General features: G+C 41.9%; 3 protein-coding genes across 4 annotated transcripts in view; 1 reads left to right on the plus strand and 2 right to left on the minus strand.

Moving 5' to 3' along the window:
* Nucleotides 1-7,978: 7,978 nt before the first annotated feature.
* Nucleotides 7,979-10,237, minus strand: RpL7 (ribosomal protein L7). Its single transcript, XM_011303810.1, has 6 exons — nucleotides 10,140-10,237; nucleotides 9,611-9,734; nucleotides 9,287-9,462; nucleotides 8,918-9,165; nucleotides 8,397-8,494; nucleotides 7,979-8,149 (listed from the first exon to the last, which is right to left on the minus strand). The coding sequence occupies exons 1-6, from the start codon at nucleotides 10,148-10,150 to the stop codon at nucleotides 8,039-8,041; spliced, it is 768 nt and encodes a 255-aa protein (XP_011302112.1). The 5' UTR covers nucleotides 10,151-10,237; the 3' UTR covers nucleotides 7,979-8,038.
* Nucleotides 10,238-10,268: 31 nt separating this feature from the next.
* On the plus strand, nucleotides 10,269-13,040 carry udt (protein undicht). The gene is made up of 3 exons (XM_011303817.1): nucleotides 10,269-10,451; nucleotides 10,659-11,703; nucleotides 11,795-13,040. Exons 1-3 carry the CDS (start codon nucleotides 10,397-10,399, stop codon nucleotides 12,567-12,569), a joined length of 1,875 nt encoding a protein of 624 aa, XP_011302119.1. The 5' UTR covers nucleotides 10,269-10,396; the 3' UTR covers nucleotides 12,570-13,040.
* Nucleotides 12,610-14,230, minus strand: part of LOC105265964 (protein FAM32A-like) — a 10,070-nt gene continuing 8,449 nt past the window's right edge. The window contains exons 1-4 of one of the 2 annotated variants that reach the window (XM_011303816.1): nucleotides 14,207-14,224; nucleotides 13,654-13,760; nucleotides 13,419-13,551; nucleotides 12,610-13,324 (exon numbers count right to left, since the gene is read on the minus strand). In XM_011303816.1, coding sequence (XP_011302118.1) covers nucleotides 13,202-13,324; nucleotides 13,419-13,551; nucleotides 13,654-13,736 — 339 coding nt within the window. In that variant the 5' untranslated portion in view covers nucleotides 13,737-13,760; nucleotides 14,207-14,224 and the 3' untranslated portion in view covers nucleotides 12,610-13,201. Of the gene's footprint in view, nucleotides 13,325-13,418; nucleotides 13,552-13,653; nucleotides 13,761-14,206; nucleotides 14,225-14,230 lie in introns of those variants that run through there. The other variant, XM_011303815.1, reaches the window with a different exon arrangement.

The following is a 14,230-nucleotide window of genomic DNA, read 5'->3' on the forward strand; positions in this document are numbered from 1 at the left end:
CCTCATGGCTGCTGCATGTTGGGAGAGCAAATCATTGGTAATACTGCTTTTGTTCATTTTTTTGAAATTCAAAACCCTGACCAGTCCATTTCGATAGCCCACAGCAATCCACAGATAGCAGGAGCCATTGGGACTCCAGGAAATCCTATTGATAGCAGCAAAAGGATATTGTTCAACAGGCATTTTACGCATGGCGTCAGTATTAAGGGCAGACTTTCTGTCCTGTGGCGGACGAGAATGACCACTGGAATTGTAAAAATCCTCCCTGAATTCCACTCCAAACCTCTCCTGGCATTCTTTGTACCTCTCAGGTTTGTAATTATACTCGTTCCCCTGGTCCATCCCCTTGAAATCTATGATTTCCACATCAGACAGTAGCCACCTGGCCTTCGAGAGTTTATCAATTTCCCTGAGATAGAGCATCTGCGGTGGGAAAATAGCGACGACTTCTCCAGCTGCTGTACCCTGACATATGCCATTTGCCCAGTCAGAGCTTGCCAGAGCATAAACCGGTGAATTTGTTGGTAAAATAGCAATAACCTTGCTGACAGGTTCTCTGACAGGTGCCAAATAAGTCTGGGTGTGTCCGAACCCCAGGACATCGTCGTAGGACGCTAGAATCGCAGGCCAATGGGTCAGCCAAGTTCCGTTGACAGCAACTCCCTTCTTCAGGAATTCAAAGGGAAGACTCGTGTCCTCTAAATCCCATACCTTGGAACACCTGTCCATCCCAGCTGTCACCAGGTACCTCTTCTCTTCCCCTGGGATAAGAGTAACGAACATGACAGCGTGTCGATGTGCATAAAAATGCATAAATGCATCCAGATGAATAGTGGATTTCACCTGGTACTTGAGAAGTGGAGATTCTGTGGTCAAGTGCCAAAGAGCGACGTACCCATTGGCAAATCCTGCAGCCAAGGTATCATGACCCTTAGTCTTCATCCAGTTGAGAGTCATACATTGAGAGGACATTTCACCAGGTGTATTAACCTTCAAGATCATCACAGGCTCAGTCTTGAAGACCTTCTCCTCGTCCTTTCTCTTGTCTCTCTTCTTGCCTTTCCCTTGATTAAATTCCTGGGGTAGAGGCAGCGAAAAAATCAAAACATCCCCTGAAGACATGGCAGCAGCCAGCAGCCCCATCCTTCCTCGTTGATAAGCCCCTGAAGGACACCACTCCATACACCACACAGTTCCTCCCTCGTGTCCCACAGCATAACAAAATTTCGGAGCACTTGGCACATCGTTGTCATGCCTGAGACTTCCCAGACTCCAGATCTGAATTGAATTCCTACCAGAGTAGCTCCTTCCCACCTCGAAGGTGTCCTCCATCCCCTTGTGAGTGCTAACCGCCACGAATTGCTCATTCTCCTCATTATACATCGTCGGAGGAATAGGTAGCCAGGCAAGAGCCCACACAGGTCCCCCAGTGAAAAACGTGGGAACATCGCCCACGACATCCCCTTCAAATCTCTTCCACCTCCTCCAAGAATTATTTCCAGATCCCTTCTCCTTCACCTTCACCCTCGTCGACATGGAGAGTTTTTCCTCTGGTAGAAAATCCTCAGGCTCCTCCACCCTCTTCATCTCATTCACCTGGAGCTCCGAGAAGAGCTCCAGATCGTAGCACTTCTCCTGGAATTCCATAGTCCACTCGATAGCAGGGGGATAGGTCATATTGCTCGGGAGATTTTTATACTGTATGGGATTCCCCAGGAACTTGGCCTTGGGTCGAAGCGGTTGCCTGGGTCCCAGCTTTCTCTTCCTCATAGGCTCCTTATCTTCCGCAATCTCCTCGTTATCCTCCTCCTCGTCATCCTCTGAGTCACTGGCATTGTAATCCGAATCATTCCCCTGGATTTCACTCGAGTGCTCATCCTTCACGTGCTGAACAATCTCGGCCTTGGGTTCACAAGAAAACCTGCAGACTTTACAAATAAAAGTCGTTCTCGCGGTGAAATTGCAGGTGACGTAGTGCTTGCATATTTCCACGAGAGTCGGTGCAGAGAAATCACATCCAGGCTCTCTGCAATACGCCTTCTCATTGTGAGTAATTGCCCTAGACCACATGGCCTTCCACACCCCAGATATCTTCTTGGTGATGACAGGACGCTCTATCAATTCTCTGATTTTTGCTGTGAGTTTCTTCTTCTTGGGTAGAACCTCGTCGGAACCCTTCACCAAGTCTGTGAACTCTGATATCTTGGTGGCAGCCCTCTCTGCAGCTTTTCTCTTGATTCTTGATGAGTCCAGGTCGACTGGTTCCTTTGGTATCTCCATCTGCATCTCCTTCTTTTTCTTAGGAATGCTCCCCAGATCCCTGTGCACCTTCTCGTGGTACTCCTGGGAAGAAGGCATCAGGATTACCCTGCAGATGGGACACGTCCACATTAACGATTGCTTCTCAATTTCAGTCTTTCCACAGAATGTTATGTGCGACATAAATCCAGCAACCGATCTCTTCTTCGTGGAGCAGCTCTCGCAGGTGAGAAATGACTTCTTCTTCTTCACTTTAGCGAGAAGACTGGTGAGAGCCTTTACGTCGGAGAAATCTGGCTCCGGTTGGTCGAATTTCCAGCCCATATTGTTGTGTTTGGAGAAGTTGTGGTGTGACCACTGGGACGTGGACATTTCCTCCTGGCATTTCCCACATTTTTGTGTCTTCTCGGCGATTTTTTTGGGGACAGGGGCTGGAGTACTTGAGGGTGGATTACACACTCGTGGAGTGTAATCCCGATCCACTGGAAGAGTGGAAGGGCCTCGACCTCTGCCTCTACCTCGACGACCTCGACGTCCTCGACGTCGATGAGGTGGCGCTGGAAGGGGATCAACTTCCTCGGAGGATCCCGAGAGACCTTCACCGTCTGTCTCCTCTGGATTCGCCAAGAGCTTCCTCCGACGGACAGCAGAGGTGTTGATATCCTCAGGAGCATCTTCTGGGAGGTCTCGATTTTTTAGAGATACTGAGCGCTCTGGGTCATCCTTAAGGCTCGAAACTTCCTCTAGAATCATTGGAGTTGGATGACCGGGAAATTCTTCATCTGGACCTGCGGAGATCTCGCGAATGCTTTCCAGGACTAGGGGAGGTAATGCTGGCATTTCTTTCAGAGTTTTCTGGGATTTTTTTGGATTTTTATCGAGTCTTGGGGGAATTTTGAGGGCAACAGGAACTTCCGACGTTTTTTCGAGTGGAATTTCTTCTTTGGAAAGCACTGGAGGCGTTTCTACCGGGTTTTCTTCAGCTTCACACCCATGAAGTTCAATCTGCTCTTCAACAATTAATTTAGATCTCCGGCTTTTTTTTCTAGACGGAGTCTTACCCTGTGGCTTCACTCTACCCTCTTTCCTCACATCTTCTGGTGTTTCAGATTCTTGGGATGATTCTCTCGATGCAGATCCACTGCCTATTTTTCCTGCAGCTATTATTCTTTTATCAATCATTCCAGAACGTTTCAGAGGACCTGAAATCCCAAGGTCCACGTCTTCATTTCCATCCACAGAATCTCTCGCTCCTCTCAGTGGACCTTTTTTATTTGACATTTTAACCGATGCCATTCTCCTCCTTTTTCTGACAGGTCTCTGCGGATTCTCCAATGATTTTAACGGCACGATGACATCATTATTATCAATAGCAATGGATTCACTGGACTGCACAGACTTTTCCCCGATAATTTTCATTTTTAAATCAGATGTCGACGAGTTTTCTCCCGAAAAATTCTCTGGCTTCACCTTTTGCGCTGCCCTAGAATTCGTCTTCTTTTTGCTGTGACCTTCGGATGCCCTGGATTTTCGTTTCAGCGAAGACGATACATCTGGATAATTACGAGAATCATGATTATCAGCCTCTGAATGATGAACCCCTGATTCCCCTGGAGTCGTCAGTTGTTCAGAGCCTTCGACGATCTTCTCTTCTGGGTTTAATTCCCCTTCCTCTTCATTTTCAACACATGAATTGATAATCCTCTCATCGTACTCCTCTTTAATTTCAATATCTGTTACAGAATCATTAATATTTCCTCCATTATCCAATTTAGTTGGGGAATTTCTTTCTGATATTTTTTTAGATCTCCGTTGACCTGATTTGCGAATTGATAAATCACTGACGACATCCGTGTGATTCTCCAGGACTCTGTGAGACATCGACGTCCACATGATGCAGTCCTCGTAGATTTTCGGTTTTGATTGTCTTCGAGATGTCCTGATTGGACTTCGAGCTGCAGTCTCTTCAGTCTCAACATGTGGCACGTTCTCCTGAATTTTTCTAGCGATTTTTGGAGGTTTTGAATCCTCCAGATCCTTTTTTGATGTTCTCTTTCTTCTGGGTTTCACTTCTGCTTCTGTTTTTCCTCCAGTGCTACCTCCAGATGATGAGTTTGATGTCAATGAAGTTACAATCTCTAGATTCTGTTTATCTTTATTTTCAGATTCTCTCCCTTTTGCTCTCAGTGAAGTCCTTCGATTTGATACTGCAGGAGGTGGAACTCTCGATTTCTTTCTAACAGCTCTCGGGGGATTCCCCAATGATTTGGAGACGGGACAAGGCACGATTACATCACGATCATTTGCTAGTGATTTTTCTTCAAGTTTTACTGGAATATCAGATGCCTCAGTCTTTGGTTCTTCTGGAGGCACTGGTCTTGCCAAATCCACGCCATCAGATACAATCATTCCATTGGAATCATTACTATCAATAACATCTCTCTTCTCCCCATCATCTGCCATTTTCAGCCCCAGAGTCTCTGTCAAATTTTCCTCCTCAAGTTCCATCGGTTGACTTACTGACGACGAGACGTCATCCAGAGCCTTCACATTTCCACATCGAGCAATTGAATTAATCCCTCCTGAATGTTTTTGTTTCAGGTTTATATCCACTGCTGCCATCAATAAATCAAGGTTATCCAAAGGTTTTGTGAATGATTCATTATTTACTATCTGATCCTCAGGTTTTCTGTCAACAACCAGTGGAGGGATTTCATCCGAAGATTTCTGAGGACCAGGATCGCTGTGGGGTGCAGCAGGATTTTTAGATTCCCCAGGGGATTCGTTGATAACTAGTTGTTCACATGATGCTTCCGATTTTGGGGGAGACTGCAGGTTCAATGATGGCAACGGAGTTGAAGTTTCATTGGTCTTTTGACGGCCTCGAGGTGATTGACGACAAATATTGGGTTTTGGTCTCAATATCCTGGTGTTTCTGATTCTTGGTAGAGCTTTTGGAGCAGTTCGCTGATTGTCAGACGATAAATTCGTGGATTTTGGATCCTGTACTGTTGATTTATCACTTGAAGTCTGGATCCTCTCCCCTGGACTCTCCAATTGATAATTCACTCCAGCACTCGCCTGAATTAACTCAGGACCTTTCATTCCTCCAGCAGATTCAGCCAATCCTGCGAATTCTGGTAATTTAATATCCTGAATCACCTTTCCTGAATTATCGGGTGCATCTCCACTGCTAATTCCCAACGAATTCAATTTTTTCTCCGGACTCTTTCCGTTTTTCCTCATCGAATCGGATGAGTCTTCTCTTTCTGTCCTTGAAACCTCTCTTGCAGTAGAATTTCCTCTCGATTTATCATCCAACGATTCATCAACTCCAGCTCCTGTAATCAAATCACCTTCAATCAGAGAAAAATCGTCTTCATTTCCCAGTATATCCATCAAATCATCTTCTATGTTTTCAGAATTAACTCTTTCTATTCTATTCCTAGGAGGTGATTGCCAGAGATTCATTCTACTCAATTCAATCTCGATATGATCCTCAGCAGGTTCCACCTCTTGTGGTTTATCTCCACTTCCTTCTCTTGGATTTTCTGGCAAGGATTTTTTTTCTTTCCAAGGATTATGCATAGAATCTAGTGATGTAATTGTCTCGGGGCTCTCTTTTCTCTGTGAAATAGTCCGATCTTGTTGAAGAGACTCAGTCCCTGGATTATTATTCTCCTCATGGATCACCAGCTCCACATTTTCCACCGCATCTGACATGAATTTCTTCCGATTGACCTCAGGATCTTTCTTTTTTCGAATTATTCCTCCCTTTCTAGAGGAATTTCCAGGAGTTCCTGTCGTTTGTTCGTCCCGTGGTGCAGTCTTTTGATCTCTCAGTCCCCCAGGAATTACTTTCAGTATCTTGGGGATGACGAAGGGCTTTCGAATGACTTTTCCCTTGTTCTCGTCGGTTTTGTCTAGTTCCTTGGTCTTTGGGGGGTGTCTCGAGGGCTTCAGTTGTCGTTTTGCCTCGGTGTCGGTTTTTCTCTTGGAAATAATCCGGACTTTGCTCGAGGGAATGACTCGTCTCGGTTTCAGGGTCCGAGATTTCTTGGGGGTTGCGCTGACTTGTGGCTTTTTCTTGGGTTTCGGTTCACTCTGGAGTAGTTTTATCTCATCTGAGAGCCCCAATTTCTTCAGCATGTCGGGGGTCAGGACGAACACTCGAGACGCTTCAGAAGTTTTGGAGTTGCTGGAACCTCCAGATGTCGACATGTCGATGTTGCTACACCTGATTAATTCTCTGTGGACAAAACGAAGAGGAAATCAAAACATCAAATCCAGTAATTATTCAAATTGTTTAAACAATTAACCAACAATTAAGAACTACAACGGAAAACTTTTGTTGTAATCGAAATAAATTATAACAAAAATAAAATAATTGAGTAAATAATTACAAACTGGAAAATATATTCAGTTTTTACACTTGAGGTTGAAGGGCTGATTTTAACCATCAAAAAACAATAATTAATATTTTTTATTTAGTTAGCGAATGGAGTTATTCCAAAAACATAAATTTGTCAACTAAAATAATGTTCATGAGTGTCGCATCAGGGATTCGATCGGAGAAACTCGAGATTATCTCATCGGATCGCTACCCACGACCCCAAAATAAAATATCGTGATATTAAATTTTTCTGAAGAATTTCAAGTACAATCTGATTATTCCCACAATTACAATCTCTACTCATTACGATTTTATTTCAGTTACCGAAGAAGATGACTCAAGAACTCCGGAATTATCGTGTATGATAGATTCACGGTTTTACCTGTCTGACGAAATCTCGAGGTTATGTTGCTGTAAAATGTGATAATTATGCGAGGCACGATAATGCAGTACAGATTGCTCTCGTTACGATTACGGTTTAGTACATTTAATTCGTAAAATAAGAAGATTAGTGGATGACAACGGTGATAAAGTGATTAAAAAAAATCATAACGAGGAGTCTCGAACCACTGATGTCCCGATCATGCCTTGGAGACTAGTCTCGTGGGGGAAAAACCGACGTCTTCATTCTGCGCATGATCCGTATTTTTCTCTCTGGCGCCAAATATAGTTTTACGAATATTTCAATTCAACTTTCATCTCCTGAACATTAAATATTTATGTAAATAATGTTTGGTGTTGAAAATATCGGGGAGATATTTTTAACAACAAATCCTAAGGGTTAATTAACTAGTAATTATACATATGCATGGTTTTAATAAAAAACAGTTTTCATTTTTTCAAAAGTGTTACAGGGAAGTCATTGAAAATTTTTGATCCTCAATTTGAAGGGAATGGAGAGTACAATCATCTCAAATTTTGTCGGAATAGTAAAAAAATCTGTATAGATTAAAATTTAAAATTTATTAGTTTATATTAATATTTATTAATATTAAAAAGAGGCTAAGGTAGGGGAGAATAAGGCTTTGATGGATGTCTACGAGATTTCAATCGATGATTCATAAAACGCTATTTTATGACTCGAGTATAGTTTATTTAATAATAAATTAGAGATATGCATTCGAATAGTCATTTTATTGAAATTAATATCCAGTGGATAGCCCAGCAAAATGGAACACGTGGGTTTTTAAATTATTTCCAGTGATTTTTTTTTGCAAATTTCCCAGAATTTTTTCTGAAGAAAATCTATTGGCGACAACACACGCGAAATAAATAATTATTTAATGGAAAAATGAAATTTCAGAGAAAAGTGACAAAACAGCAATATCCGTATGAAAACGTACTTTTTTATTCATTTTTTTGTCAGAAGAGTACAGTTATTAGAGTCTAAACCATTCGCCTGAGGAGTTCGTTGATTTTGTCCTCACGGTTACCGAAATCTCCACCCTCGACGTAGTGATTGGTCTTCTTGCGCCATCCACCAGTTGGGGTGTTCAGCTGAAAAATGGAAAACATTTCCATTACCATTGCCAATAATAAACCTCATCACAATCACCAAATAAAAATAAAAAGAAAAGAGTGAAGTGTTTAAGATCTTTCGAAATCTGGAATAAATACTCCAGATAAATGAAGAAAGACCTTGTATTGCTCTGTGACACAGTAGGAGGCAATAGACAAGAGTAAAATTCTATTTCCATGCCTATGTCAACTGGTAAATAAATAAATAAATAATTAATGTCATTACCTTGAATGGCCAGAGGAAATTGCTGGCGTACTTGAACTTGGATCCAACTGTGAAGATTTCGTGGATCAAATCCTCGGTACAGATGAGGCCAGAGCCACCTGAAGAGAAAATTAAATCAATATCATGAACTGAACGTAATTATTGACATAAATGTGGAAATGGGACGGCAGAACTAATTATTTTTATTTAAAAAAAAGTCCTAACATCATTTTACTCTTTCCAAAATTTTGTATTGTTTGAATCGACAATTTTCTTCGAATCAATTCGAAGAGAACTATTGAAGAAGTCAATTAATCTTCGACAAGATGGAAGAGAGAGGATTTAGAAATGTTAATCAACCCTTATGGACTTGTCGACAATTAAAATCATTATCCAACACGTCAGAATTAATTTCCTAGGCATTAACTTGAAAAATCGATTTCAACACTCAATGTCTTCAATATATTATTTAAATAATTGTAAGAAAGCACTGAATATCTGGGGTTACGAATAAAAGAAAAGGGAAAATTATGATAAATTACCGAGTTTCTGTTCAATGATGGAATTGCTAGTGATTGGGATGCGCTGACGATTGATCTTGGCGAATCCACGTTTGTAGACAAGTTCCCGGACTGACTTGAGGTTGGGATATCCCCAGGTAATGTAAGGCTCAACAATACGAAGCATGTTGATAGTGGCCTTGTTTAACCTGACGAAGACACCATTGTTGATCTGCTTCAGCCTGAAGAGCTGGAGAACCTTGCGAACCTTTGGGGCGACTTGATTAACACTGCAACCGTGAAAATGCGTTGAAAAAAAATTGACGTGTACATTGTTTTTATTTTAATTCATAGCTAAAAAGATTCCCAAATAAAGACTAGACAGATGTTTATTATTTTGACAGCCCTTACCCCCGAATACGGATGACAAAGGCAAGACGAGCTTCACCAGGAATGTAGTAGTTCCCACGGTTTTTTGCCTGTCTCTTCAACCTGATCTCATCCCTCTCCTTCTGTCTGTATTCCTTGACGTACGACTCGGCACGCTTGAAGATTTCTTTCCTCTTCTTGTAGTGTGCAGCACGTGCCTAAACAGAAAAAAAAAACATTTCATACGCATTTCATAGATTTAAAATCCCGAGAAAATTTATTACTTCTGGTGAAACCATTGATTACAAGCAGAGAGGAATAAAAACGTCAACTTTACCACTTGTCATTGAAATAAAATGGTTATACCTTTATGGAAACCTGAAGACGAGCAGTTTGGGCTGCCTGACGACGTTTCCTCCTCTTGAGGACGGACTCAGGGACTGCGGGGAGCTTCTTCGAAGGCTCGGCCTTCTTGTCAGCCTTTTTCTTCCTGAAACCACAGAAAAATCCATCATTAACCCCTTAATTACATCCAGCCATACGAAAGCATCGCTTCTTAGGTTAGAATCTCAAAACACTCCCTTAACCCTAAAAAAAAAACATAAACAAATAGATTAAATTAATCCCAACAATCCAAATCTTCTATTCAGCATAAAAATCCTTAATTATTAAATCATTATTGTGGAGCTTTTTATCAACAATCTTTGGAGCAGCCGAAGGGAACGTCCCTCTTGTCTGCACAAATACCCTGGACATCTCTGGGCAATTAAAAAAATATACATGTAAATCTTGTCCTGAATTTATCGAGAACATTTTGACATTGGCACTGGAACGAATTATTTTTATTTTAGACCGATGTTTTGAGATTCTTTGGGTGATAATCGGTTTTACTCACGCGTCCACCATTCTTGCGTTTCGGTAAAGAAGGAGCTGTCATGCAGCCAAATTCAAGGGAATGATCTTGAGGCGATCTCTCATGATCTAGAATCAGCGACACCCATGGAAATTCAGCGTAAGAAAAATGGGTTGGGTTGGGGCGTTGCGCGTTGTTTGAGTCATTGACAAATTCATGATTTTCTGGAGCAACTTGTGGCAATAACAAAATAATAAAATAAAATCTCATTGCTCTGGGGAGAAGTCAATGACGGAATAATGAAGCAAGTGGTGAAGTCACTAGTCCTGTGCCTTAGTTTAATATTAATCAGTGGTAAGTCCTCGAAAACGAAGTTCACTTTCTCACTCACTTGTTGCTCTAATCATCGGTAATTATTTCTACATTTTATTATTGGACACTAGATGATCAGATGATTGCGTTCAATAATTTGTAATTCAAGTGGTGAAACCTCGATGTCAGTCTCTGACATTAATTAACTGATTGTTGATGAATTGTTGATTTAAAAAAATGGTATTGCAGTGCCATGGAGCCTCCAGGATAATCCACCAAGCAATTGTACAATTCCCGAGGGGGTACGTGGAACGTGGTTCTCCTGGGAGAACGGCAGGAACACCCTGAATGACATAGATGCAAAAACCATGTCGAACCGAGGGACCTGCATCGCGATGAGAGAGGACAAACGTCTGCACTACACCTTCCTCTTCAAGAAGGAGACGTGCTACCACTGCGTCAAGCTGACAGTCCAGACAGTGAATGTCCTGGAGAAACTAGAGTTGCCCTCCTGCGTGAATCTTCCCTCAAATGTCGAGGCAACAATCGACGATATCTGCAGTGGAATCCACCCTGATCAGCAGTACATCACCCTCTTCTCCGAGAATCCCAAACCCATCAACTGTCGATCCTCCCTGGAGGGTGTCTGGCAATTCGCCTACCAGAACAGATTCAGATTCACCGGTGAATGCAACAATCCAGATGCTCAGATAAAATCATGTCAAACCGCTGGAACGCAGTTCCTCATAACAAATCAGAAATTCAACATCACCTACAAAAAATGTGCTAACATGAAGGGAACTTTTGATGGAGTGGTGGAGTACAGCTGTCTAGGGGACTGGTTCGTCGGTAAAAATCACTTTTTCGCTGTAGCCAATACCAAGGAGTCCAGGAAAGACGAGAAGTACAGGTGCTTCCTGAAGAATCGAGACGACGACCTCTACATCGGTGTTTCAATCACTGCGGAGTGCAATACCCTGAAGACTCCGGAGAAGAGCCCCGAGAGGTTGAGAATTACTCCTGTGAAGACCGAGGTAGTGGTACCTGGCTGCAGACTCCCTCAGAATATGTCTGGGGAGTGGATTAACACCGCAAACATTGACGCTGATATATCGATAAATGAGACTCACATAACGGAGGAGTGGCATCCTGATGAGGGTAGAAACAGGAAGACAATATATATCTGCAGGGAGCAGAGGGACACCAGATTTATGATGGCTAGGTTGACCGTCGATGGTTGCCAGAAGGACTACATCTGCTTCGACTTTGTCCCACAGCATCACAACGTTATCAGGTTTCTCTCATTTTCTATTTTACCCAATAAATTAATCAATGTTAATTTAATTATTTCATTTTGTTATTCCTCATTCTGCCATCATCTCCAGATTCAGGCGAGGCGTAGCAGTAATTCAGGACGACTTCCACACGGTGTGTTCATGGGTGCGATTCAACAAAAATCCTGGATGGAAATACGATCTGTACCTGGCGAAACGCCCGGTGCCCGTAAGGTGTCCAGTCGCTGGAAAATACATGTTCAATCAGAAAGGAGAGATTCCATTCGAGACGAGAATCCTGGGTGGTGTTACACTGTCGCCGAGGCCGACGTTCGTCTGCCAGAAGAATATCTCGGATTTCTCAGTGTGTGGAGGTGATCAGAAGGAAATTGCCATCGACGAGAACTACTGTCTGTCAGTGGATCACCTGGGGAGACCTGTCGACATCTACAGCGAGCCTGATTACAAGATGAAGTGCATCGGTTTCTGGAAGGAGAACCTCAAGTCTTATCTCATTACTTACGACGAGCTTGATCCCTACAGCAAGTACAGGTGCTGGGTTTACCAGAGGGCTGACTTAAACAGAGTCCTCATGTCCCAAGCCATTGGGCCTTACTGCAGTATCAATCAGGATGTTACGAGCAGTAACTGGACTGAGGGGGCAGCTGTTGCTATTGATATGACAGAGTACGAAAGAGAGAGGGACCAGTGCCCCATGTACTTCGATGATGGAAGCAATCCCTGGGCCAAGAGCGAGAATCGTATCAAGGTCTTCAGGTTTGGAGTCAGCTCCAGTTCACTGACGACGTCTTCTGAACTCTTTTCACTGTTTCTAGGAGTCACTGCACTCCTCTGGACTCAATACGGAACCTCTTCAGGTTCTTAATCCAATCTCGAGGGAATTACAATGAGTGCATTTTATTTTCATTCCAATTATCGATGAATATCTGGAGAATAAGCAGAGATAACGGATTTTTTATGGGAATATTTTTTTTAGCTCACACTTCGGTCTACAAAAAAGATTCCTATGAAAGTTTCTCTATCTCTCTTCGGTTACGAGATAACCAGCGGCAATTGGCTCTAGGTGAAATACACTTATCGTAATTTACCAATGCAAAACACAAATATAATCAATATTTGATTACCATGATTATCAGATTAAATTATCATCAGAGAACGTTTCAAACATTTGAAATAATCGTCCTCGTGGGTTCTTTCTGAAGATATAGTGATTAAAATAACTACTCCGTCCATTTTTAGCAATAATAGATAAATCGTAATTATATTAATGAGAGTTGTTGCTCGAACGATGAATCTCATGAGAAATTATGGAATATATTTTACTCGGCTTGTTGAATATGTACAATTTTTTTTATTGAGAGAAACTGCAGGTGGATTATTCTTCAATGAATTATTAGATCTAAGACAAATTAAATTAATTTCTACTGTTTTATGATTATCTAGATAGCTTAATGTAATAAATTTATAGTAATAAAATTGAGTAGTGATTCCATGAAGTTATTTCGTCCAGGAGACCTTGGGAATGTCGAAGTGCTCGGTGAGACTGTCCAGGTGTCTGTTGAACTCCTCGACTCTCTGTTTGTGGGTTTTTGAGGCTTTCTGTTTAATTCTCTCAGTTTGCTGTGCACAAAGGGATGATGATGATGATTGATAATAATTAATAGGGAAGTCATTAATTAGAGATAACTGTTGAAAAGAAAAGAACTAATTTTACCATTTTCTCCTGCATTTTTAGGAAAGCCAATTCTGCTTTCGTTCTCTGGACTGTGTGTTTAGGCTGCTCTTCCTCCTCAACTATTTTCGACACCTCCACCAGCTTCTTCTTCTTCTCTTGCTTACGCTTTTTTCTAGAGATGATATAATAATGGATTAACAAAATAATCTCAGAATTTCTAACCTATGAAGATGATTTTTCATGTTGACAGCGAAGACGTAAGGGTTTTACTCACTTTTTACTAACAGTTTCATCGTTCTTCAACTTCAGGGAACTTTTGGCAACTTGTGAGTAAGGATCGTCCTCGTGAGAAGGCATCTTCAGGAAGAAATACTCCAAAATCTGGAGTAAACGATCGATGAAAAATATTTACGTATTTGTTGCAGAGATTATAGGGGAGATGAGCAGCGCTTATAGCAAAGGTTAAGGCCCAGGTGGAGGGATTTTTACCCGACATGTCCCTAGGGAATTCCCTAGAAAAAACGCGTTTTACGGGTAACTAAATGCCAGCCCCTGTAGGCCCTCAAAAAATATAATGATAGGGTCAATCGACAGATCATTATTTTTGCCGGGCCGGTAATTAGGTCTCAGGAGTGGGAAATTGAGGAATGAACGTGTAAATTACGTTCAAAGAGACCCCCTAGATTTCACCAAGATGAATTCTCCAATGATCGTTTGGGGAAAAATATGGCGGCTCAATCACTGCGGAATAAAAACACTCCCCACAATTTACAAATCCACTTCTCACTCGCGACACCCAATTACCGGCCCGTGAACACAATTATTACATTTTTCGCGATTTTTCCCGGAAA

Source organism: Fopius arisanus, unplaced genomic scaffold, assembly GCF_000806365.1.
Source record: "Fopius arisanus strain USDA-PBARC FA_bdor unplaced genomic scaffold, ASM80636v1 scaffold00033, whole genome shotgun sequence".
NCBI classification, from domain to species: domain Eukaryota; kingdom Metazoa; phylum Arthropoda; class Insecta; order Hymenoptera; family Braconidae; genus Fopius; species Fopius arisanus.